Below are 27,399 nucleotides of genomic sequence, written 5' to 3' on the forward strand. Positions count from 1 at the left end.
GGAGTGTATTTTAAATTCTGCACTAGTACAGAGATGTTTAGTTTCTAGTACACTACTTGTCAGTATTTGAACTGCTTAGTTATTTATTTGACTTGAGCGCTTCTTGCAGTAGTCTGAATTGGGTATATTTGACAGCAGTTTTAGTCAATTGACAAAATCACACCCTGTGATATTTTTTGTATTTCATGCTAGCAATAACTGCTGCGGTTACAATGTTCCATGTATCATCTATCAGAAGAAGCTGTAGAGTTAAACCTGAGGAAACACTTCAGTCTTTTAAGTTATCCTGTAATGCCAATGCTGCTTTTCCAGAAGCTAGAATTGGTGTTGGGCTCCTGTCTGCTACCTGCACACAGATGACAATAGCTGCACTACAAGTAGAATGGAACATGCCAAGGCCTTACACAAAGGGAGAAGAGCCCATGTTAGAATCAGCTTGGAAGGGAGAACCACATCCCCAGACACTAATATGGACCCATTTTCATCCAGTTTTAGTCAGCAATGTCTCTGGGGCATGCTGGGCTTCAGCTAAAACTGGTTTCATGTCCCTGTCCTTTATTATTGAGCTCTGCCGAGTTTATGTAGGTCTGTATGTACTGTAAGGTTGTTCCCTGTTTTACCACTGTAGAAGATGTAGTATGCTCTAAGACTCTGCACATGTTAACTCGTAGTTAAAACCTGCTTCAATAGTTGTCCAACTTCACTCAAGATCTTTACTTCTGAATACCTTAGCCTTAAAAAAAAAAAAAAAAAAAAAAAAAAAACACAACAAAACCATTACATAGGACAGTACCTGCAGGGAGTCATGTAGTGAATATCTTCACTACTGGAGTGGTGTTAGAAATGATTATCTTACATCATTAGTAGTTTTCCTTCTACCTAAAGGAGAGCCAGGAAAGGAAAATAGTGTTGTTGTAAGCTGTTTTGTCCTGAAGTCAGTTGAAATTACTCCATCTTGTAACCTGCAAGAAACATTCATAGCATACTGCACTGTTACAGACAGAATTTGGTCTTACCTTTCTGAAGTATGTGCTGCTGTCATCTTAGGTTAGACTCCCCTGGAAACGGCTCTGTAGGTGGCAAGTTCTGTAAGACTGTCGGCTGTTCAGCATCCCCAGTTGCTGATCTCTGCACTTTAATGTAGATGATGAAGGCTTTCTGAGAAGGTTTGATGCAGCGTTTGACTTCCTATAAGGGTATGAGGTTGTGTGACTAAAGAAGAGTTTCAGATTTGGTTATGGAAGGGAGTGTAGAAATTGAAACAGGTGTAGGGGAAGAATGCAAGAAGGCAAGACTGGGCAGTGCCTGTACTACCTTGCCTGGCAGAACTTCAGCCCTCTGCAGAAACAGACAGGCCAGAGAATCAGTCCTGAAGCCTGAGGAAAAACAAAAACATTTCTTAGTTGCATTACATTCCTGTATCCTGGTACAGTTGTGTAAAGGACCTCACTGTAACTAAATATCATGCCAGAGCTGACACTCTACACCAATCAAATCTGTAATGTATTGTAAGTAATATTCTGTATATAGTGCTATTTTGTGTCTAATTTGCTGTGGATTTGTGTAAATTGATTAAATAAAATTTGAGGAGGTTTCATTGTGTGTTTTTTCCTTCTTAGTGGTGCCCATTCCTTTTTCTTTTGTTTCTAAGGGGAGATGCCCTGAAGGACTGTTTCTTTGGATTCTGCAAACCTGCCTCCTGCCCATATGAACAGTAGGCCATACAGTACAGGTATATCAAGTATAACTGCGTTTAGAGAAGATGGGTTACTAAAACAAGTAAATCAGTTTTCTTGAACCATCATTTTTATTAAGCAGAAAATTCATATACAGTTGAATATATACATATAGTTCCACCCAAAGCACATAAATTCTGCTCCAGCTGGGGGTTCAGCAGCAACGCTTCTGAGGTTTCAGGGTTCCAAGACCTGTTGCCTGACCACTGCTTTTACAACTTTCAATTATTTAGTATGTTAAGAGCAGCCTGCACGTAGGCACTTGATCCTCATGTGCTTCCTTTTCCAGCAATGACTTTGAGGCAGCGGGGGCAAGGAGTGCTTGTGGAATCTGAAGTGTACCTCCTGCAGCGAGGGCATTTTGCTTTGGCAGTGGGTAGGGCTATGACTTTATATGAAGATTCTTCACGAATATCTCCACCTGTTAAAGGAAACATTGCTGAGGTCATCTACACACAGGTGTAGTTAGCATATTGCATCCTATGGATGAAGGGTGCAATCCAATGGGTTATAGTACAGAGTAATAAATAAACGTGGCGTGGCAAAGAAGCAGACCTGGACAGGTTTTCTTACCTTCTAAGTTAATCAAAAAGTTCCCTGTGACAATGTTTGCATCTGCAGGTGTTTCTTTAGGTATCTCACTCAACAGAGTTGTTTGAGAAGCCATCATTATTTCATTCAGCTGTGACACTCTCGAAGATTCTTCAGCCTGTAGTGCCTATGGGAGAGAGTTAATTTTCAGACCTGGGTTTGCTCCTCAGCATCCTCCTGCTATCAAAGGTTAAACAAAAAAACAAACAAAAAAAGAACTGCTGTGTGATTGCAATAGCTGTCATAGTCTTGCCAGGAAGAGAGCACAAAGTTTGCTTATATGAAACATTGGGCTATACCATCTCCAGCAGTCCCAACCTCAACTAGGTTGTGACTGCGTATATTTTTTGTGTTGAGTACAACAAAGCCACATACTGAAGCAGAAACAAGTTTACAGAAATCAGCTTTTTTTCTTTTTGCACAGACAGCTCTAATTTTTAGTTGCATCTTTTACCTCCATTAATTCAAATAGCAATCCAGGCTCAATTACAATGATGACTTCATATTCCAAAGGATTCTTGCCAGAGATGGAGCCAAGGAAAGAATCTCTCATTGCACATGCACCTTCTATTGCTTCCTCAATCCCAGGTTTCTTCCACCCTGAGCTTGTGTTAATCCAGCCAGTACGAAACACACCCTCTGAGTCTTGAGAGCAAAGCAAAGGAAATTTTAAGTGTCTTTCTATTTAAGTAAGCTTTTAAGTGAATAAAAATAATCAAGAAGAATGGCTTATCTCTGTATTTGTATTCCTTTCAACTGTGCAGTTCAACACACGTTAGAAGAAGTCCTTAGATATGACATTTTACCTTTCTTGTAAGGGAGGTGCTGGAAAACCTCCTCTGCTAAGTGAGGAAGAATTGGTGCAAAGGATCGAACTACTGCATCTAATGCCTCCGCTAGCACAGTTTGGCACGAACGACGCTTAGGATCTTTTTCTTCTTCGCAGTAGAGCCTGCAAGAGATGAAAGTGCTGAGTATTACCTTTGTACTTCCAAGTTAATGTTACTAGTCAAGAATCATACTTCAAATGGAATGAAGCTTGAAAGCACAGAAGTCTGACCTAGTGTGTAGCAGGAAAGCTTTTCCCAATTCTTGATTTACAATAAAGCGATAAGGGTACAAAAGGTTTTGTGTAGTCAGCCACGTTTTTCATAGGTAGGAAAGCTTTGTGCATTGCATGTTAACTGACTTCACTATAGAGAAAAGAATCTTTTCTCAGGCAGGTGAGCCTTTCTTATATTTCACCTATAAAGTTTAGGGCTAGGATTTTTTTTCCCCATTGCTTTAGGTACATTCTGGAAACCAAAAATCACTGTAACCCCCACTCAGTACAACTCCCTTCCCCTGCCATGCGGCCCTTTCAAACTTATAAAGCGATCAGATTAAATCAGTGCTTAAAGAGACATCCTTAGGAGTCTTTAGTAAAAGACATCAGGCTGCCCAGCTAGGTGCTAAAGCCCCTTCCCTATAAACTCACAAATACCATAGGTGTACACACTTCTAGGCAGAAATACAGCTTCAAAAATCCCTTCTTAAAACAGTTTCCATGTGCACAATGCTCAATTATCTTCCAAAATGATTCAGTGCCCCCAGAGCACAGACCAGAGAAGCACACTGATCACAGAAAGACTCAGCTGACAGTGACTAAGCTCTCATCTGCAGTTATGAGTGCACGACAGCACAACCCAGAGCTGTATTCTCTCAACATCTGCATGACATTACTACCTTCATCTCCAAGGGATTAATTTTCATTATTGTTTTTTTTTTTCCCCTCGATGACTTAAAGGCAGCAGTAATGAACTTACCTGTCCTTGATTACACTGAAATAAAAGTTAGACAAGTTTCTGGAACAGAATGCTTGCAACAATCGCACAACTTTGCTGTAATCGTATTCTTTGTATGCTGCTGTAACCTGGGAGAGGGAGCAGAGAGAGAAGAATGGCACATTGGTTTTTATCACACAGCATACAGTGAGCACCCCAATGAATCTGAAACGTGGACTGTGCTAAGTGGAGTCTGGGAGACTCTTTTCCTCAAAAGATTGTTGGAGGGAAAAAGTGTTAATTCAGCTAACTAATTAGGACAGAAATAATTCTAGTTCACATTTTAAGGGAGAAGATGGAGAAATCAGAAATTAAGTCTGTTCTTTCCCATTCTGCAGAATAATTCTGAATGATACATAATACTAAATGCTGGCATGCAGCAGATTTCTGAATAAACGTTAGATTTGTTTCTTTAGCTCTGAGCCTATTTGTAATTTGAGGCCTTGGGGCAGAGGTCAATGTCAAAAACAAGGTGAGAATGTTAAAATCAAAGCCTTCCTCTTAGAAGCTGACATGTACTAAAAGAAGCATACTGTGTCTCAAAAAAAAAAAAAAGTCTGTGATTGTTACTTGCACGCCTGCTACACACTTTGCTCATACACTTGAAAGCACGTTCCCCTAGAAGCCATGGCCAAACAAAACCATTACACATACATACATTCACCTAAACAGAAATTACTCATACCTTGCTGCCGTAGTCTTGCAATAAATGCAGCATGTATTGGTCTACTATGTACATCTCTGAAGGAGGGATGGAATCTGTTTCTGGATTGAAGCCAGCCATGTTTCCCAGCATGAACCGTAGTGTATTCCGAAGCTAGGAACAAAGCAGCCAAGTTAAACACTGATGCTCTGCACTTTGAATGAAACACACAATGAGAATCTCCTATAAAAAATTAAAGCTGGTTGCTTTTCAAATTGATTGATGGAATAATTACAGAATGCCATGAGGAACATGTGCCTAAAGGACCTATAGAAATTGTAAAGACTGAGGGTTACCTAAGCTTGCTGCACAAAGCACGTGTTTATCCTTCACACATTTCCTGTTTGATCCACACACGTAAAGAGCACAGCAGCACCCGCCTACGTGAGTTCAGAAAACTGAAACCGAAAACCTCTGCAATGAATGTTACCTATCCAACATAAACCCAAATATAAAGAGGACCTGCCCTTAGCATGAGGAGTATTAGCGCATTTGGTCCTTACCTTGTTGATGTCATCTCTGGCAGCATTCAGTACCACGGGCCCAATCAGCACCTCAGTAAAAACATTGGATTCAGCCACCCACCAGCGGAGAACATCGGCACCGTACGGGGGGTCCTTGGTGTGATCCTAAGGAGAGACAGAGAGGAAAACTGGTAGGGGGGCCCTGCAGCACAGTGGCCACTGCAATTCCACACTGACAATGCTGTGCATGTATCTGCAATCGTGCACAGAAGCCACTGCATTTGGAGTCCTTCACCCCTCCTTTGGCAAGGCTAACTGCTGAGCCAGGACTACAGCACTGTGTATGGGCAATGCTAGAACTAAGGTAAGATAAACTTACCTTACAGCCTTGAATCCTTTGAATACTTAACATTAAAACATCAACGTTAGTATCTGAAGATACAGATATTTTTTCTTCATACTGTTTTCAGTTCTGGAAAGGACCTGTCTCCCTCTAGAAAGAAAGCAAACTATGCCCTGTTACATTGAGCCAGATAAATAAACCTTTGTAAGGATTGGTCCTTTTGTCCAGAGAAGTGTAAAACCTGCTTAACAGCTTCAGAAAGAACAAGAGCAGGACTGGGCAAGGAATAAATTCACAGCATCACCTCAGTGCAACCCTCCCTGATCCCCAAAAGAAATCAAGTTCCTCAAATCTACAAGTAGCCCAGTTGAGACCAGAAAGCTTCTGGGGTGCAAACACTGTTTTGATTCCCATATTGCTAGGCACAACTAAATTTAAATTAAAACCTCAAATCCCACCTCCCCATCATTTCACAAACAGTGATTATTCTTAACTTAAATCATTCTACATCTGCCTCAAAATTTATTTCCTCTTAGCTGAGAACAGCTTTTTTAAAGCACTACATTTGACATAAGATAACTCAAGGTTTTTACTCCAGCCAAATGGAACTGCAAAGTAGCCAAAGCGTCTGAAAAAACCTTATATAGAGTTCTGCTTCAAGACATCCGTGTAGAGAAAAGACAGCTGTAGAATCTGGGAGTGAAAACTTCTAATGAGCAATTCTAGGAAACTCAAGAGTTTGACTTACATCACCTCCATTGATTACCACATCAGGGTCAACCACATTGCCAATGGATTTGGACATCTTTTCTCCTTTCTCACCAAGAGTAAATCCGTGAACTACCAGAGTCCTGAAGAAAAGATTTTACAAAACAGAAGAACATCACTGAAAAATCTATGTTAAGAATACATTTCTAACAGTGTATCCACAGGTAGAAACACTAAGAAATCTACATTGGTAAGTCTGAGGCTTCATCTGTAGAGTTCAACCAACCATGAATACGCCATGCTACCAATCCAAATAGAGCATAAATGTTCATTTTCCTCATTTCATCTCACCCTGTTAACAGATATCCAGGGCACACGTTTCAGATGTATTAAAAACTAAAATATTATTTACTACTTAAGCCGACATATTTCTTAAAAGTTGCTCAGCCTCTTAGCAATTGACTCATGTTATTCTGCTCCATGTTTCCTGTCTTCAAGACAGTATGTCACAGCTATGAGACACCACACACATGGTGATGCTGAATGCCTTACAGCCACATGTTCCAGTCTGAATGTGCCACATCTGCCAGTGACCATAACTGATTTTCATACTGATTCTCCCATAATAATCCCTTTGATTATAGGAGTTTCAGAGACAGCAAAAGAACAGACTTTAATACCTGTATCTGATAATGTAATAGGATATAATCTGAATAACTCAGAAAGAAAACATCTATTAAGGTGGAAATTTTTTAAACAGTAAATCCATTCCAATCTAACTTGCAGAAAAACTTTACACTGAAAACACAAAACCATAAATCAGATACATAGTAATGGTTTCATTTCTCTTCTTCATGTGCCATCAAAAGCCTAGTATTCAATAAAGGAACTTGTAACGTGTTTGCAATCTATGCACTTACTTGTACGGTGCTTTTTTCCTTGTTGCCACACTTGTCAATAGAGAAGATTGAAACCAGCCTCCCAGTTGGTCTTTTCCCTCAAGGTATACATCTGCTCTTTGCTCTGTGCCTTTAAAAACAGAAGATTTGTGAGTATTTTTGTTTGTTAGTTTGTTTTAAATATCAGCCTTTGCCTTTGAACAACTAATAACAGAAAATCTCTGCAAGTCATTACTAGAACTTATTTTGCTCTTAAAATGCAGTAGATTAATTACTTCTATGAACAGTGCACAGTTAATTGAACACAGAATCATGAAATCACAGAATCATTTAGGTTGGAAAAGAACATTAAGATCATCATGTCCAGTCAGCAGCCCACCTCTACTGTGCCCACCAACCACATCCCTCAGTGCCACAACTCCAGGGCACTTGAACACCTCCAGGGACAGTGATTGCACCACCTCCCTGTGCAGCCTGTGCCAGAGCATCACCACTCTTCCTGAGAAGAAAAGTTTCCTAATAACCAACTTGAGATAACAACATTATCCAAGTGCTACTATTTTGCACTGGTATTGCAAAATTTGTTAAAATCCAAGAGCTGCTGAAATCCAGATGTGACATGACTGCCTAGCCTGTGTGATGCAGCAGGGATCTTCAGAGACCACGAAGTTCTCTATGTGATGTTCACCAGTAACAGAATTTATATTTCTGGTCATTGGCCTGCCAGGAAGGTTACAAACTTCAGGCGAGCACTGAGGCAACTTGAGAGCACGTTGTGTGAAAGAGGATTCAGGAGGAGCCTGGCTTTTCCCATAGGGCTGAAACAGAGCAGTAAAGCTTTAATGGCCTTCCTGATGAAATTCAGTCACTGTATGAAAGGGAGCAAGATCTGTTGATTCAAGAAGCCCTTCCTAGTCTGACACAGTTCCAGTCAAGTCACTATCAGAGAACAGCATAACATGCAAGCCACAAAGCCTAGAAATGTGCAACGCTGTATTTGGAAGAATGCAGGGACAGGAATTCCCACATATGGAGACAAAAATTTCTCTGCTCAGGTTTTAACTTATAGTTCCTCTTATCCACTTCTTAGGACCCCTCACACAATGCTTCTTTCTGCTGCTGCCACCCTTGATTTATTTGTTTAACCTAATGGAAGTTTCGATATTTAGATCCATCCTGCAATAAAAGGAAGTTCAACATTACAAAGGTCAAGGCCATGCAGTTACAGCTAGCGCAAGGAAAACGTGTGGGCAGATGGAAGGGTTTTTAACATGTTTATTCCTGCAAAAGAATCTGCAAAGTTTGGGTTTTAAAAGCAGAAGAAGTAGGGATCAGTCTTTGTCTTAACAGATGGCAAAAAGAGTTGTGAGAACAAGGCTTGAAGAAAGCACACCTGTGGTTATGGAGGAAAGTGGAAAATCTGTTCCAACAGCAGCAGCAGCGCTTTGTTTTAGAGCCAGTTAACCACATGTTGCTTGTAAAGAAGTGACCTTTCCATGGAAATGACAAGCTAAAACTTAGGCAAGTGAAGAGTTTTGTTCAAACAACTGATGGTAAATTGGCATTGGCCTTTTTGATGGGAGCACAAACGCATGGCAAGCTAGCTAACGTGAGAGTTTGATGGGGGCCTGAACATCTCATCTGTGTAACATACGAAGGAGTGCTGGATTTGCAAATACAAAGCCTGGCTTGTAAGTGCACAGGCAGCTCCTCTACCTCAGTTTCTTTAAAGTTACAGTGATTATACAGAAATTAATTAGCACCATGAACACTTCTTTCTAACTTGAAGAACGCATTCAGCAAGGAGCGGAGCCTTCAGTTACTTATTTCACATTGAATTATAGCACATAGGTCATTAAGGAGAATGACAATTTATGGTCCTTCAGGTTTGGATTTCAAGATTCCATATCTTTGATCTTACAGACTTTGACTTTTGGATTAAACGTATTGTATTTTAATGCCAGGAATGAATCAGCTAAGATAAATTCAAGTCTCTCAGTCAGCACAAAAGTTAAAGCACACAGATAGGTAAGCTGTAAAATAATTACATTCATTCAGTTAAATATTAGCCAATAAGATAGGGAAAGAGTTATGCTGAGAATTACCATCATTGCAGTGCGAAACTAAGGGTGAAAAGCAGTGTGACTTTTACCAAGAGCAGATCACACACAGATGGAGCTCAGTGTGCATTTCTATATGAAACATTTTGAAAAATATTGATTTCAGGTTTGTAGTACACGTGGTGCTCTGCCCATGGGGAAAATGATGAGGTTTATAGGACAGCTTTGAAGATTTTGCCTTTACCACACCTTCTGGCATGCACTGTATTAACACTCTGCTTGTAACACAGCAGCACTTACCCATGGATGAAACATACAAAGAAATTTGAACACCGCATGAAAAAATGTGGAAACACTTTCTTTCAGTGCTTGAGGCACACGCAGCAGGAGAAGCATGGGATGAGACCTCATAACAGTAAACTGCCCAGTGAAAATAGTGCTATGCAAACAGAGAAGCAAAAAGTATCCCCAGGAAACCCTGAGCATCAGAAGGGGGTTCCAGAGCACATCACAGATGTGGATCTGCTCCAAATGGTGCAAGCTGTTTCAAATGGAATTGACACACGATCCAGTGATACTTGCACAGTTTTGGTCCTGTGACTACAGCAACTAAATGTCTGATCTCAGTGTGTGTGTGTTGCACCTTACTGTCACAGTGCCAATGCAGAATGGCACAGTCACCCCCCAGTTTGGTTCTGGAGCCCACACTGCTCCATCTCATTAGATGAGTGTTTCACTCACAGACACAGCGCGTTCAATCCTATGTGAGCTCATACCCAAGTTCCCCAACACACAGAGGTGATATTTTTGGGAGAACTGCACGGTTTTGTCTTGGCAGGGAAGCCCGTAAAGCTGTTTATTCCTGCTGGTTACTCTCAATTTATAGTTCTCAGTAACTTGAGTTCAGTGTAGAAAGCCACAATTACGAACATGAGTCACATGGTTTTAGCCATCCATTACATCCTCCAGTTGTCCTGAAATAACTCACGTGTTGCAGCCCTTTAACAGAACCATGGCTTTGCATTACTGTCGTTATCACTGATCTTCTTCCACAAAATGAACAGGTAGCACTTTGCAGGTACCATGCCAACTCCCACGTGCCAGAGCGCCTTCATGACTTTAAGCTGCAGAAAGCTCTTCAAAACAATTCTGGTTTTGTCCCTGGATTACATCCTTTTTCTTTTCCCCCCAAAAGTATTTGGGAAAAAGAACCTGACAAATTAGTCTGTTTGTAAGCTTTGCCAATTACTTTTACTTCCTACCATAGGGAGACATTCTGCTAAAGGTTTTAAAAGCTGGGGCACATTGAGAAATACAAAACAAAGCTAATAATTCAACAAATTCTCTTTCAAAGTGCATTCTTCACAAAGGGAAAATTAAATCTGCCATTTTATATGAATCTCTGGCTTTGCATTTCCACATCTGTGCCTGTGACTGGGAGACAGAAGAAAAGGAAATGCAACCTTTGTAGCATTTCTGAAGGTAAAGAGCTTATGAAATCATCTTTCTTGTTAGTCCTACTCCCAAATTTTGAACCTGTTGGGTTACTCCAGTCGTGGCAAAACGAGAAGCCTCACACACCAGTTCCAGCAAGTTTCATGAAAACAAATGAGCAGACAGAGAAGAGACACTTTAAGAGTACCATGAAGAAAAAAGCCTGTATTGTGAAAAACAAAACATTTGCTGGATGTCATAGAATCCATGAGAGCCTTAAACGAATTAACAGCAAATCAAGGGTACTGATTCTGCTATTATTTAACACTGCATCCTTTCTTTACATAGGATTAGAGAGCGTTTTTGCATCCTGAAGTGTTAAGCCCTCAGAGTACGCGAGGATGTAACTGTGCACATCAAATACCACGACTTCCCAACACTTCTGAAAGTCAAACCAAGCCAGAAACTTTTCTAAAGAGAATGAACTTTAACATATGTAAAGGTCTTCTTATAAAATGAATGTTTGCTGATGGTACAGTTGCCTGACCACGTTGCTATGAAATAAAACCTCTGGTACTAACGTGTTTTATAATTCAACAAGATTGTTATCATGTAATTGTGTACTGAGAGTTTAAAGTCCAGACTCAATGCATGGGATCAGACTCCTCCTCTAGAAAGGACTCCTGACTTTGGACTATCTTCCAGGCAAACAGTGTGTTTTACATGGGTAGATAGCTAGATACACACTGTGTTGTGTATATTACTCAAACACAGAATTGCTGCCTATTTTTCTATAATCTTTTCTATATTATTTCACTTAGAGCAGACCTGCTGGGTAGCAACTACTGACAGCTGGAACTACAGACAACGTATAGCCAACAAAACATTTTAAGCAACAATATACTGCTTTAGTTACTGAAAGTAATGAGGAATGAAGTTCTACTGTATGCCTACATTGTTAAACATTCTTCGATTCTGCAACTGATCTCAATTTTGGTCTGTTTCAAATGCAATTCCCTGGCACAAACTGAAATTTATTAGCTGAAAAATAATTTAAAAGCTACCAGCTAGCAGCAAAATGCTTTGGCTATCTGTGCCATGAAATTCTATACGCTTTTATTAGGAGATATGTTGTATGACACATGACAGGATCAGACCAAATAATGCGTTCTAAAAATCAATGGCACCTTCAACTACACTGAATATGAGTTTGCCAACACGGAACTCTCCTCTTTATGAGCAAAAGCAGCTTTCAAGGAGGTCAAAACCAGTTTGCTGCTTGCATTACCTGACTCAGCTTTGCTTATACCAAGAGCATCATGCAAAACAGTTACATTTTGTTCTCCAAATATTATAAAAGAAAGACCAACACATTCATTCTGTACCTTCCAAAACATGAGCCCAGGAAGTTCCACTATCGAACCAGATGTCCAGGACATCCTGCCCCTTGACATAATCCAAAACATCATGACCACCAGCCTATTAGGAAAAAAACCCACACATGTTAAGAAATGCACATGGAATACACCATATCATCAATGCTTTTCACAGAAATAAAATACATTTCATTTCTGGACCAGTTCTGCACAGGTTATGCTACCAAACTCCATGAACAAAACACAGAGTAATTCAGATACATAATTTCTAATGAAAAACCCAAACAGAGAAAGGAGAATTACCAAAAAAAACTGAGATGGCACAGTAACACTACAGTTTCTGTTTGCTTTCTAACACAATTGTACAGGGAACAAACAACACAAAGGCAGGAACAACTAATACAAATTCAGATTTATTTTAATGGCAAAGACTCAATATGTATTTGTGCTGATAATTTAAGTTAATTAGAATGTTAGTTTCCTCTCCATCTAAGAAGAGGAGAACGGGGATCTAGGACCTAAATTAGCAGCACAAATCTGAGATTTGCCATATTCAGGTATCTCTTTCTGAATGTTCCTGTCATAACAATCATGTTATTGTTCCTGTCAAAACAATCATGAGAATGTGTATTTTTCATGACTTCCCACCACTGAACCATCTCACACACTTGCTGTATTTAAGTCAAAAATTACCTTTGCTACAGCCTCTTTTGATAATAGCTGTTCAATGGGAAGGGTCCACCACGCATCTGTTCCTTGCTGCTCCACTATTTTGATGATATCTGTGATTGTTTCACTGGGTTAGCAAAGAAGAAGACATTCAAAATGACACATTCAGCTGTTGTCCACAGTAGGTAAGGTGATGTTGAATTAATTTTTGACATCATTTAATGCCAAATTTAGACATACACTGAGGCAGCTTAACAAACAAAAAAACTGCACTTCGTATTCTTGATTCATAGAGCATTTCATGAAGAGGTAACTTTTAAAACTTCAGTTGTATTTAAAGGAATACAGCAGATCATCCTGACTCAAAAATATCAAACTAAAAGCACCGTGTTACCTAACTATAAGAGGTAAGTTTTTAATTCCTCACTTCTCAAGTTGAACAATTAATGTACATCTTGACAAGGTGTTGCAAAAGGGGGACAAGTAAAGTAAACACCTGGCACAATTCTCTTGAAAATACAGAAGGTTGATGATCTCACTTCCTTAGAGTCAGTGCTTAGTATTCTATTTGGACATCAGCATGTTTTCTCTGCACTGCTATGAAGCTGAGCTGTATCACCACAGCATTTACTCGGCTCTTACAAAGTTTAAGCACTAAGACCTAAGCTCTCCAAGAAGTTGTAAAACAAATTATTACATAGTAACACCACAAGGTAAGAAGGTAGGAAAACACAATCTGACTGTTGACTGTGTGGGGATAAAATTGCAATGCCAGACCTACCATGGTCTTTACAGAGTAAATTCACATAGAACAACAGAGGACACGCTAACACACTAACACACTAACCAGTAACACTTTCAAAATGGCAACACACCATCACTCTTAACCCTTAAGATCCGACTGGATGCCATTCACCTTCCACTTTAAGGACCTTGGGACACAATTTACGACTTTGTAATGCACCTGCTATTTATCTTGGTAAAACAGCATTTAGAAGCTCCATTTCTGACTGCTATCTTTTCCTTTCAGAAATATTTGCATAGAGGTTTATTTGTCTGCACTTCCAGTTGTGAAGTGTTACCTCTCAAAGACAAATGCAAACAACTCCAGCTCTGGTACACTCCCTGGAAGCTAGGCAGCAAGCATCCCTTATGCTTTGCCTCCTTCAGGCTAAATCTACAAATTCAGAGAGCTCTCAGGAATAGACAGTTCAATGACAGCAGAGATCAGTTCGCCAAACATCTGACCAATTCGAAGCTTTACAAAAGGCAGGTACAGCCTGAAGCACTATCAATCAGACACAGGGTTTGATTTTCGGGTGGTCCTGTGTGGAGCCAGGAGTTGGACTCGATGTTCCTTGTAGGTCTCTTCCAACTTGGAATTATTCTGTGATTCAGAATTTTCTGACATTGCAACTATAGATTTACCCCAGAGTTCTCCAGAAATCAAGAGGGGAAGAAAGAAAAAAGAAGGCTTCCAAATGAGTAATTTCAATGACAAAAATAGATTTGCCAAAGCTGCTTTAAGTCTGCATTCAGTTTTGAATCTTTCAAGCTCCTCCAGCTTCAGAGCAAACAAGCAAAGTAACTGGACAGTCTTAAGGAAGACTGATGGTTATTCGTTAACGTGGGCAGGCCTGTCGTGTTCAGTACATTTCTGTGCAGTGCTTGTTCTTTAGGAATTATGTAGGGTAATGATTTACATCAGCAGTATCTGAATAAAACCTTTTTGAGGGAGGGAAACGTGAAACACACCCTACTGTTTGCTGCTGTCAAAACTGTGTTGCTACCCATCTCTCCTCAGCAGAGGACATTATGGTCTATCAGACAAATATTTGGAGAATTTAAGGAGGGGACAACTGGGGCAGAAACGCTGTGATAGTGCAAATTGTATCACCTGTAGAGAAGGGAAACTGCTCTCCTCATCAGCAGCAGGGGAAGGCACAAGAAAGAAGCACAATTTTGCTATCAATCTCCCTTGCAGAACCACTAGAAAATGACTGCTTTCACTTACCTAAGTGCAGCTGCTAACACCACACACCAGCTATCTGCCATCATAGATACACCATTTCTCCAAAACATAACATGAACTAAGCTTTCTTCAAGCGTACCGCTATGCAACGCACAAGCTTACAGTGTTAATTCATGAAATAATTTAAAAGACATTTTTCTCATGAACTAACAGATCTCATTACGCTGCACACAAAAGTTCTCACACAAGTTTGAGAAGGCCCAACTTGCATTATGCATCCCCTGCAATAAATAAGGACTCCATAACCATCAGGTCAACTTGCTATTGGCCAACATTTTCAAAGTTCTATCACGGTTTCAAATCGAGTAATAAACACTTAGGCAGTGCAATTTTTTTCCCTCTTATGTCATTTCCCTGCAGAAAATACATAAGCATTAACAATCATCTAATCAGGTATTTTGAAGAGGGCATAATTAAGACTTTGAGGATGTAATTTCACAAAACCTTTTCCCTCCTACATTTTCAAAGAAAACCCTGACAAAAAAGCAACCCCACCCTGGCACTGTGATCTTTTTGTAGGATCCTTATGATTAACTGTTACCAAATGGGAGAAAAAATGAATATATTTAAGTTATCAGTAATGTAAGGAGCAAGATTATTGCAAAGCATTTTTGTGAAGTGACCAAGAGAAAACCACCTTCCTCAAATAACTACTCATCACTTTATAATCTGTGAGCTTCAGCGTGAGCATGGTAATTCCCAGAGTTAGCAATAAACACCATTGTAAAACTTTGCCCTGTATTCATACACGGTATCTGGAAGAACTTGCATTACGTGTCATTCGCTACGTTTTTAACACTGAAACTCCTACGGCAATTCACGCTACCACGACACCAGCCAATCACTCTCAAGTTTGATATTGATTGTGCTGAACACTTATTTAATGTGTTAACAGAAATTAGGCAGCATTAAGATATAGACAGGAGAAGAATACAGTTCCCGATGGTCTCTCGACCTCTTTTCAACAGCAGTAAAGAAGACAACTTATCTTCTTTCTACCATGAATTGTGATCCTTCAGCAGTAAGTATGTAGGTTATGGTAAGTTGCTATCGCTCGCAGCTAATGGAGACATTCAGTGTTTTAAAAACCTAATTAGAATAGTAGACCTACATCCAAAATGGGTTGGTTTTCTTTCCTGTTTGTTTTGTGTGTGCGTGTTAGAAATGGAAGTTACTTGCAAATCAAAGGCACAGAGTGGGGGACGAGAGTTCTGTCACTGTAACAACTTTTGCAGTATTTATTGGCAAAACTGCAATTATTATCATCTGAACAGGGCATTTGTAAAATTAACAAGCTAATTCATGAGATAAAAATAAAGTGTGTATCTCACATTTATTTCCTGGTCTAGAACTACAAAACTGGTTTTACTTTTGGATCTCTTTCTCTCCTCTTCTTCAATTTCCTCAAATCAGAATATTTTCCTCAAGAATGTGATTACATATAGAAAGTTGAGGAAGTTTGTTTATTTGGACATTTATTCTATTCATTTATTCTATTCATCTATTCACTTGTGCAGGAAAAAAAAAATCACACTTGTATTTCTATATTCTCCTAATTCTTATTAGAAACTGCAATATTAAAAAATGTTTTCTCTCTTCTAGATTTGTATCGTTGTAATTGTTACTTAACTTCTGATTGTAATGCAACAAGGTGTACTCTACAAAAAGAGCTTAGCCTTCAGCAGAGCAGTAAATTTATAATATTAGACAACACAATGATAAATTCAAATCTATTTAAGGACTATGTGGGGCCACAGCAGCAAACAAGACTCATAGGGAGATCTGGCATCAAAGATTACAATCTAACTTTCAGCTTTCAAGTCAGAAAGAATATTTTGCAGTCACCAAAGATTGTGTCTGTTTGGGACCAGCAGTTCTACCTTGAAAGAGGAATTTCCTGCAAACTTCCACATGACAAATTCATGTGGTCTGACTTACAGAGAAGCCCCCAGCAGTTTCTTGTAGGCATCTTTTTTCCCTAATATCTTTTTTAAAATTATTTTTTATCTTATTTCAGTTGATAATGCACAGACAGGATCACTCAAGACAGACCACTGGTGCTCTCATATGTAACAGCAACTCCATGTGGACTACACTGACTTCCAGTGGAGATGCTGTTACTTTTGATAGTGGCTCAAAGACTCCGGTTCAGCTGCTACTGGAATTACATCTATCCAGCATTCAACATGTGAAAACAGCTTGAGTTTTGAAATGTAAGTTATTATTTATTGCTGTATAAATGATACTGAATTATTTGCACTGATAAACTTCTCAAGAGGTGGAAATATGTCAGCAGCCTATTTTCAACATGACAATGCAAATGCAATGAAATATTTAGGCTTCTGTACTTACTTCAGTAAGAACTGGTGTCCAGGAAAATGACCTATGAATTGACAGACTGCTTTTAAAATGTGCCTGTCATTTCTATAGGCCAATATTCTGTGCACTTTTCCTACTTTGGCTGCCAAAGTCTGCTATTAAAAGTCTGCTTTCAATCTTTAATGAGAGCTTCATATTTTACTTTGAAAACTTCACCTCTACTGTAAAACATTTTAGGAGTAAGGAGAACTGAGCATCAGAAGCTGTCAATTGAATTAAATAAATCTAATTTTGCAAGCATATTGGATAAGTCTCTTTTTCCCCCCTTGAAGAACGCTGACTGAACATGCCATGGTATCCTTTTGTCATTCACCATGTGCAACTGCTGGGCCAACACCCATACACAAAAGGGAGAGCCATTAACTGATTGCAAAGCCTGTCACACCAAAATGGGCACATACACAACCCCTGGAATCATCTCACACAGCTCAAGCATTTCCAGAAGATACGTATTTTATTGGTTTTCAGGATAACGTTCCTGTATCCCAAAAGAATTCCCTTACCTCTCACCTTTCAAATGCTCTCTGTACCAAGTAGGACTGTCATACTGGATCAGCTCCTTTAACTGCTGAAGGAGCAATTTCTTCACAGTGCCCTCCATGTCTGATTACCAGCTTCTGAACTGTATTTCGTTATACTCAAGTTTGTTTTAAAAGCACATTTGTAACGACTTTTAGCAAGCACAAGCAACACACTCAAGCCTACTCTGCAAATGGACTATAATAAGTATTCCTCAAAAATAGCATACGTTCACACCAAAAATACATTCTTTTAAGATACAGTAACAGTTTCTGCGAGTAAAATGATTTCACATTCCACAAGGCCTCCATATTTCCTGATGTGCCTCAGCATTACTCAAGTACTATAAAAGACTACAGTTATTGTAGTCATTTCTCACAGTTATTGCCTACAGTGGGAGGCAAAGTACTTACCTGTGCACCTACACACCCAGTCACACCAGGTAAAGCTAAGGACTAGCTGCTTAAAGTCCATTCCCTACTGCCTACACCCCAAGTCTCACTAGCTATTACATTTACATGCTCAGACCAGCTTCTGGAAAACAAGCTGGACGATTTCAGGAATATTTATTCATCAGCAAAATAAAGAAAGTTCTGCAACACAATTTAAGTTAGTCTTCAGCTGTGTAATCTCACTGTCCATACTGAATTTACACAAACATTTCTGAAGTTAAAATATATAAAAAGTATAAAATGGAGTTCTACTAGCATATAATAAGGCAGAAAACAATTATGGAAATAAACAGTGAATATGGAACTCTACCATGCTTCAATGGAATGACCTCTTAGAGGGTGTTTGCAGTTGAACACCTCTTTGCTGCCCAAAGGAGTAAAAGCAGTAACCTATTAATTCTGAAGAGACAAAAAGGATGTGGCTGAGGTTTCCTTTTTTAAAGCACAGATGGACTCCTTCTGCATTACACTGTCTGGAATTCCTGAAATTCAATGTTTGCAATAACTGGACGCTGTTGACAAAAGATGGCAGAAAAAAAGCACCTGCAGCTCTAGACCTACCAAATTATACACCCAGAGTTCTCTCACTCCCATTACTAAAGCTGACTCTTCAAAACCACTCATTTTACTTTAAAACCAAGTGTAGTTATTTGTTTTCCAACTGATTTGGTTATTCTACTTCAGATTTCTCATTACCAGTTAGTGAATTTCAAATTGTTATTTTGTCAAAATATCAGTATTATTCAATGTATAGTGCTAAGATTATAGTTAGGATCTCTTTTAGTCACAACTTGCATTTCATTCCTTGCTTAAACGTAGAAGTCAGTGACTACTGCCATCTCATTTAACTTGGAGGAGGAGAATGAAAGCAGCAGTTACTATAAAGGAGACTCTTCAGATAACTTAAGTATCTAAGTTGAATGATTCTTGCCTCTTCCATAAAAAGTCGCCTCCAGTAATGGGTTTCTGACTGTTTTAATTTATAGCTAAATTCGGTGTGCGTATAAATGATTGCAAGAAAAAACATATATTTATACTGGAATAGTTATAGTAAGTTTTATAATACTGTATAATTGCAGGAGAACAGAGCTCATTCCTTCATTTCTCAGCATAGAGTTAGAGGAATACCTGTTTATCAGGCTTTCTCCCGTGTCCTTCTGATAAAAAACAGGAATAGGAACACCCCAACATCTTTGCCGTGATATACACCAAAATGTCCTTCTGTCCAGCATTTCAAGCATTCTGCTCACTGCAGATGTAGGAATAATTTTCACTTTTTTTAGCACTTCCTATAAAGTAGACAGTAAATTGATGGACAAGATTCAGCATTCAGACACATTGTTCCTCACTCACATACAATACATACAGTCTAACACAGAATCACAGAATCCTTAGAGTTGGAAGGGACCTTGAAAGGTCATTTAGTCCAACACCCCTGCGATGAACAGGGACATTCACAGCTCAGTAAGGTTGCACAGAGCCACATTCAGCCTTGCTTGAAAGTCTCCAGGTACCGGGACATCAACCACATCTATGGGCAACCTCTTCCAATGCCTCACCACCCACACTATAAAAGACTTTTTCCTCACATCTAATCTACAACTACCACCTTTAAGCTTGAAACCATTTCCCTTGTTCTATCACAATAGACAAAGAGTCTGTTTTCTTCTTTCCTGAAGCTTCCCTTTAAATACTGAAAGGCCACTATCAGGTTACCTCCAAGTCACGTCCCAGAGCAACTAATATATATATATATTTTTTGCCAGCTCTGACAGACATACCCTAGTGAGTTAAAAATAACTTCAGCATCTCTGCTTTGAAACTGCATCTTGACACACATTATCTGTATTACAGAGTGTGGGTAACCACTCACTGCCCACCTTTCTGAATAACTGCCTTGTTTTAATTCTTTCTAGAAAAAGGATGAATATGGAATAAACAACTCATGCCCTAAGTAGAGCAAAATCACTGTTACCCAAGACAGCCTAATGCACTGGTTGGAGTTTTCTGTGCAGATGTACATAGTTTTAAAGAGCACTGCATTTGAAAAAATAAAATATTTTAAAGTGATTTAAAATAGGACTGTGGCAGAATGAATAGACGATCAAACAAAGGCATTTTACCTTGCAAGACTACTGTAATGACAAAGCTAACTTTACCAGTGATAAAAATACTATGTTTCAAGGTCAGATCAGAAGAGACAGTATAAAAAACATTTTGGGGAAAAAATTTCAGTAGCTCTTTAAGAATCTTATACATCTCCTGCAAATACAATGAACAAACTTATCAGTCATTATTTTCATCCTGAATTATACCAATATTGACAAAAAATGAAGTGACAACATTAATGGTTTTTATAATACTCAACACAACTGTGTATTGTCTGTACAAGTCTGCAGTGACCTGTATCAAGACCATTTCCCAACTTCAAGTATTATCAGCCACTTCTAAGTGTCCCACAGAAAAGCAAAGTAAGATACCTGTGCTGTAGCCTTTACATTTGTTGTGTTTACAAACCACTGCTTGCTGGCACGAATAATCATTGGTTTTTTAGTCCTCCAGTCATATGGGTAGCTATGCACATATTTCTCCTCTTTTAACAAACTCCCTGCTGCCTGAAGCATCTTAATGACTAAGAGGAAAAAAATGAAGCAAGATGAAAATCAGGTTTGACCACAACACTCATGTTAACTTCAATTAATTCCTTTCCACAAAGAACACATAAAAAAAGTGCTTGCATCTCATCCATATTCAAAACATCTTCAGTTTATACGAACCGTCAAGATACAGCTGCAGGGATGTAACACAAAGTAATAAATGGCTAAACATCAGATACTCACCAGCTTCATTTCCTTCTTCAAGTACATTCTTGTTTTTAAGTTCAGGACCTGCAGCTTCAGTAAAATGCCCACTTTCATCCACAAGACATTCCTGAAAAACAAAAACACAGATTATGTCAATAAAATACTAAATCACAGAATCACAGAACCACCAAGGTTGGAAAAGACCTAAAAGATCATCCAGTCCAATCGTTCGCCTATTCCCAATAGCTCCCACTAAACCATGTCCCTCAACACAACATCCAGCCTTTCCTTGAACACCCCCAGGCTCGGTGACTCCACCACCTCCCTGGGCATCCATTCCAGTGGCTATTAATTACTTTTTTTGATAGTCAAAAGTGAGTTAAGCACTCTGCCGAGTAGCTACTTTTCTAATGAGAAGCAAATTATGTTAGATTTGAGTATGCTTCAGATTTAACAAACTGCAACTTAGTAGTTTACCTTCAGACAAGTTAATTTGACATAAGAAGAAGCAAGCCCCACGATGTTTGCAAAAATACCACAATCATCTTCCATCAACTCATTGGTTAGTATTTGAATGATTTTTCAAACAGTTAACCAACAGCTGCAGGAAATCAAGAGCAAAAGATGAAATAATCAAGTACCGTGGGTAGCTGATGGTGAGAAGCTACACTGTAGTCTTCCATACCATGAGCTGGGGCTGTGTGAACTAATCCCGTTCCTTTTGCCATTGTCACATGATTTGCAGGTAACAGAGGAGATACTCTGCCAGGAATTGTGGGATGAGCACAGGAGCCATCAGCTAAATCTACACCTAGGGTAGGGAGAAAAAAAAAAAACAAACAGGAAAAATGAAGAAAGCAGAGAAACAATTCATGGATTCAGCTTCTTACCAGAGAGCAGAAACGCAATAACTGACTGTATGCACAGGATACTTTCCATATGTACTATTTTATCTTATTCATAGGTTCCCACCCAAATGCTTTCAAATTCTCTGTATTTTCAATTTTGCACACTTTTTTCTTTGAAATAACAGCTTCTCTCTACCTTAGACAATATTCCAATAACATTGATATTCCACTCAACTCTTTGCATTCCCATTTCTTAGGGACTGCTATCTCAGTGTTTTACAAACAGATCTTAGAGTAGGCCAGCAAACTTGAATTTGGGATTTCTTCTACATTTTACCACTAAATACTATGAAAACCATGAAAAATTCATTTCAGTTCTCTAAGGTATGTGCAAATGGTGTACAGAACAAATGAAGCCAGGGACCATTTAAAATTAAAAAAACCAAACAAACACAAAATCTTAGTGTTAATGCCTAGCTGAAAATCCAGCATCAGAGCTTGAACTATCCTTCATGCTACAAAACCACCTTTGTTGACCATTTTTTTCCTAGAGGGAGTATATTTAAGAACAGCTGTCAGGCAGCTTAGCACACAAATACAAAAGCTAACAAGTATAAACAACAACTGGTATAATATAAGTAAATATAAAGAACAGACTTATTTCTTGTCAAGAAGGCTCAGTACTACGACTGTATGCTATCTGAAAATCATGTGATTCAAAAAGGTGGAACCTGTGAGGAAGACACCTCCAGCTAATTTTATCATCAGGTAAAAACAAGATTATTAAGTGGAGAAACTGATAATTTCTTTTTATCTCTGAAAAAGAAGGCATGGAAAAACAGCAGAATAATGTAAAAAGAAAAAGTTTTTGCAACAGATTTCTCACCTCCTTTACATGCATGTATTTCCCTGAATCACGCATGTAGGCAAATGACTAAAATCCATAAATGACACAATAAACAACTCAAAATACTGAATCAGAAGTCTGCCTATTACAAAATATTACTGTGCAGTATGTTAGGATGCAAACTGAACTGCTTTAGGTTCTCGGTACAAATACCTCAATCATCCTCATGAAAAAGGCTTAAGACATTGAGACAACAAAGTACAACAGTGAGAACTGAAGTGTATTAAATGACAGTACTGGCTGATAGCACCAGCAGTTACACTGCACTAGGTATTTTTTTCCAGTAGTTTTCATATTATTTAGCAATCAGGCAGTTAGTAAAGCACACTTGTAACCGCTTCCTCGTTCTCATCGGCTTGGGTTGAAAGACAGTCGAAGTGCAGTCAGTATAAATAAGATTTTGATCCTTTTGTTTAAATTTTTCAAGAACGAATCCAGATTTTAAAAAGTAATTTGAAATCTATGACTGAGAATTTCAGCTACAATGCACCAATACCAAGTCTGACAGACGACTCTTTGTACTATTCAAGTAAAACATGTTCACATAATATAAAAAAGTCAAAACAGAAGCAATTTTCAATTACAAGATTTCTAAGCTACTTAATATAAACAATATTAAAATCTACCTTTACACGTTGATATAACCTCAAACTGTGTGTCCAAAACAGCCGCTGTAGATTCAACTCTATCTGCAGCTAGAATTAAGTGTTCACCAGTAGTTGCACACTTCACAACTGAATATCTACAATGTAAATATAGACTTATGATACTAATAATTACAAAAATCAGAAAGGTCAAACATGAACATAATGTCTAAAATACAGCAAAAGACTTTTAAGATGCACATATCCAATTCACTTTTAAATCCCCAAAGAATTTCAAGATAGCTCAGCATCAGAAAGAAGAAATAACTAGAAATGAAAACAGAAATTAATGTATTAATTGAGCTAAGAATGAGGTTTACAATTGCATCGCTTAAAAAACGATGCCTTTAAAAATGTGATGGTAGTTCAAAATGTTTTAACTTTGCTGATAAATATTGATAAGAATGATGAGATTAAGTTAAACACACGTACTCTGCATCTGGCATGTAGCAAACTGCTTGATTTGCAGGCACAGTCCAAGGTTGTGTGGTCCAGACCAGCACACTGGTAGGGGATGATCCATCTACAGATGTAAATTGGAAGCACTTCACTTACAATTATGATAAAAATAAAAACTGTCAGTCTTAATATCTGCACGGAAGTCATACCTATCACAGAGGCCAGCTTAGGTGGTGATTTCAACAGGGGAAATTTCATGTACACAGAACGACTGACATGCTGCTCGTTGTATTCCAGCTCTGCTTCAGCCAACGCTGTTCTGGGTAGTTAACACACATAAGTTAATATGCTTGAGCACAAAAAGCTACTAATAGCCTTGCTAAAATTTAGAAGGCAAAACAGTAAGTTGATTCTTACTTTGCTGAAGGAGACCAAAACACAGGTTTGTAGTCCTGATAAATGAAACCCTAACGACAAAAGGGAAAGGAAAACAAACGCTAAGAGATTCAAAAGTCACAAAACAAATCAAAACATACATACTTCATGATCAAGTTAGTGTACCTTATCATACATTTTGTGGAAGACTCTCAGCTGGTTAGCTTCATACTTTGGATCAAACGTACAATAGCAGTTGGCCCAATCTGCCATGATGCCCCAACGAATGAAGGCAGCTTTCTGTTTCTCAATGGCTCTTTCTGCAAATTCTTTAGCTGAAAGGTATAGTTCAATTAATTATATTCCCTCATCCACTAAAGCCAATATAGAAACATTTAAAATATACTATTAACGTCTAAGAGGCTGAGCTGAACATACTGAAATTATACACTAACTACTGATGTGCATCATATAGATTAATCAAGCTTAACAATATATATTTCAGAGAAGTAGTTACATAAAGTAACTGCAAGAGGTAGAAAGATACAGTTAAGTAAAGCAGGAAACTGTACAAGAAAGACAGGGAGCTGTTGGAGAGGGTCCAGAGGAGGGGCCACGAAGACGATCAGGGGACTGGAGCACCTCCCCTATGAAGACAGGCTGAGGGAGCTGGGCTTGTTCAGCTTGGAGAAAAGAAGGCTGCAGGGAGGGAAGATTTATGTTGGATGTCAGGGGGAAGTTCTTTACAGAGAGAGTGGTGAGGTGCTGGCACAGGCTGCCCAGAGAGGTTGTGGATGCCCCGTCCTTGGAGGTGTTCAGGGCCAGATTGGATGGGGCCCTGGGCAGCCTGGTCTAGTATTAAATGTGGAGGTTGGTGGCCCTGCATGTGGCAGGGGGGTTGGAGATTCATGATCCTTGAGGTCCCTTCCAACCCTGGCCATTCTGTGAAACTAAACTCTCTGTTCTTTTGTTTTTATTTTTAAATTCATGGTCAATGTTACGCACATTCATTACAGCAACAAATTCAGCCTGTGTTGAGTCACTTTGTTCCTAATATATTGTACACAGTCTGCTTAGAAAATAGACACAGTGACCTTAGAAAGTATAAACACCTGATATTAACAGCTTACAGTAAAGTACAAAAACTATATATAAAACATAAAATCAAAATATGGTGAGTAATACGTAGAAATACTTAAGCCAACTTTTCAAATATGGATATTGCAAACAGTACTTTACCTTTTTGTCTAATTTCCAATGGTGACAGATTTTCAGCTCCTTTCACTTCTGACAATGCCTTCAATTCAATTGGCAATCCATGACAATCCCATCCTGGCACATAATGCACTTTATAGCCTCTCATCATGTGGAAACGATTAGTGATGTCTTTCAAAATCTGAAAGGACAGAAGGTTAGCTCTGCAGCTTCCCCACATGGAGTCAAGACAGTATGACTAAAGATCTTTCTATTAAAAACAAATATTAAAGGGGACATAATTAATTTACATCGAAGACCACATGTTTCTTATTCTTCTTGCTCATCTTTTTGCACTTTGGCAGAACTTCAAAGATCTCCCATCAAAAGAAATCACATTTTAGAAACATGAAAGATCAGTTACAATGTTGCAGGACTTGAAGTGAACAAATCCTACTTGCCCTCAAGCATTTAGCAGGATCTGCAATGTCTGCTAGTGCACACTATTGCTTCTTGATATTAATGACCACCTACTGAAACAGGAGGCTTTCATAAATGTAAGTTTTTATACCAGAACCTTAAGAAACTGCAGGAAACATTTTACTTATTCCCATTCAGTAGCATTTATAAGACTATCACTCTCAAGCTGGAATGTAAACACACCCAAGCATATTTAGCATCATTATTTGAAACTGAATTGCTTATTTTAAAAGGCACTAACATTTCATCAGTGGTTCTATTGAGGGTACCAAGATAAAGAACAAATGCAATACAACAAGGTTGCAAAATACCCTAAGGAGAAAAAGAACCCCAAGGCACAGCTCAACTATGCACTACAGTAACTGTGTGTATGTATGTGTTAGAAGTGCATGAATATAAACAAACATTCACTCAAAAGTGTGATAACAAATACAAGCTGCATTTAATATCATCTAGGAATGGATTTTCTCTAAAAATACTTTGTTGTTTTACAGGAACAACCTCAAATGAACACTCAGCCCACAGGTACTGTTTACTACTGCATATGGTGTTTATGTCATGGTAGGGTCTTCATAACGATTTGGTGTCTTACAGCATCTCTGTCACTGTATCACTTGTTTTTGTCCACAAAATGAAAATTAAAAGCCCTGAATACCAAAATTAGCCCAAACATTTAGAAGTGTTATTAATAATAAATGGTAATGGAGAGTATGCAGTGTGTTACAGGAAGCATTTATCATTTCAAAACATAACAGCAGCACAGAATCATAGATTGATTTGGGTTGGAAGGGACCTCAAAGCCCGCCCACCCAGCCCCACCCCCAGCCATGGGCAGGGCTGCATGCCCCAGCTCAGCTGCCCAGGGCCCCATCCAACCTGGCCTGGAGTACCTCCAGGGATGGGGCACCACAGCTCTATGGGCAGCTGTGCCATGGCCTCACTGCCCTCTGAGTTTACTTCCCCCAGCAGTATGTATACAAGTAGGTATTTACTTTATTTAAAGCATGGCCAACGTGAGGGTCTCCATTGGCATACGGCGGTCCGTCATGAAGACAGAACTCCTGCTTGGCTTTCCTTTGCCTTTGCCACGAGTACAGCTCCAAGAAACCACTTTTCTGTGGAGACAAGAGGAAAACACCCAAACCGTCACACCTCGGCGCACTTTCCAAAGTCGGGTGGCGAAGCACTTTAAAAACGAAGCGCGCTCCGGGCGGAGTCGCAGCTCAAGTTGCGGCACGACCCCCGCCCTTCCGGTCCCGCACCTGCTGTATCTCCAGCTCGGTGTCGGGCTGCAGCCGGCCCGGCAGCTGGGCGGCAAAGCGGCCGTGCGGCAGCAGCACCGTGTCCCGGTACTGCGAGCCCTGCCGGCTCTCCTCCGCAGGCTGCCGGCTGTCGGCCTCCGAGGCGGCCGGGCGCGCCCAACCGCATGTAGGTCCAAAGCGGGCGCGGAGCCGTAGCCGCGGCGCGGCCCGCCATGCCCCCAGCATCTTCACGGCTCCAAGGGCCGCGTACAGAGCGCACTTCCGGCTGCGCTACGGCGAGCGGGGAGGCGGGGACGGG

General features: G+C 39.4%; 1 protein-coding gene across 1 annotated transcript; it reads right to left on the reverse strand.

Annotated features, from left to right (window-relative positions):
• Positions 1-2,005: 2,005 nt before the first annotated feature.
• On the reverse strand, positions 2,006-27,326 carry IARS2 (isoleucyl-tRNA synthetase 2, mitochondrial; the record flags this gene model as incomplete). The annotated part of the gene is made up of 23 exons (XM_079550799.1): positions 2,006-2,157; positions 2,310-2,454; positions 2,782-2,972; positions 3,134-3,279; positions 4,133-4,239; positions 4,836-4,967; positions 5,357-5,482; positions 6,409-6,511; positions 7,289-7,397; positions 12,147-12,240; positions 12,831-12,933; positions 19,317-19,477; positions 20,669-20,820; positions 21,029-21,119; positions 21,634-21,803; positions 23,374-23,489; positions 23,824-23,914; positions 24,000-24,109; positions 24,208-24,257; positions 24,352-24,500; positions 25,405-25,561; positions 26,832-26,954; positions 27,102-27,326. The coding sequence occupies 23 exons, from the start codon at positions 27,324-27,326 to the stop codon at positions 2,006-2,008; spliced, it is 3,003 nt and encodes a 1,000-aa protein (XP_079406925.1).
• Between the last annotated feature and the right edge of the window lie 73 nt (positions 27,327-27,399).

This window comes from Tetrao urogallus (assembly GCF_951394365.1).
Source record: "Tetrao urogallus genome assembly, chromosome: 2".
Taxonomy (NCBI): domain Eukaryota; kingdom Metazoa; phylum Chordata; class Aves; order Galliformes; family Phasianidae; genus Tetrao; species Tetrao urogallus.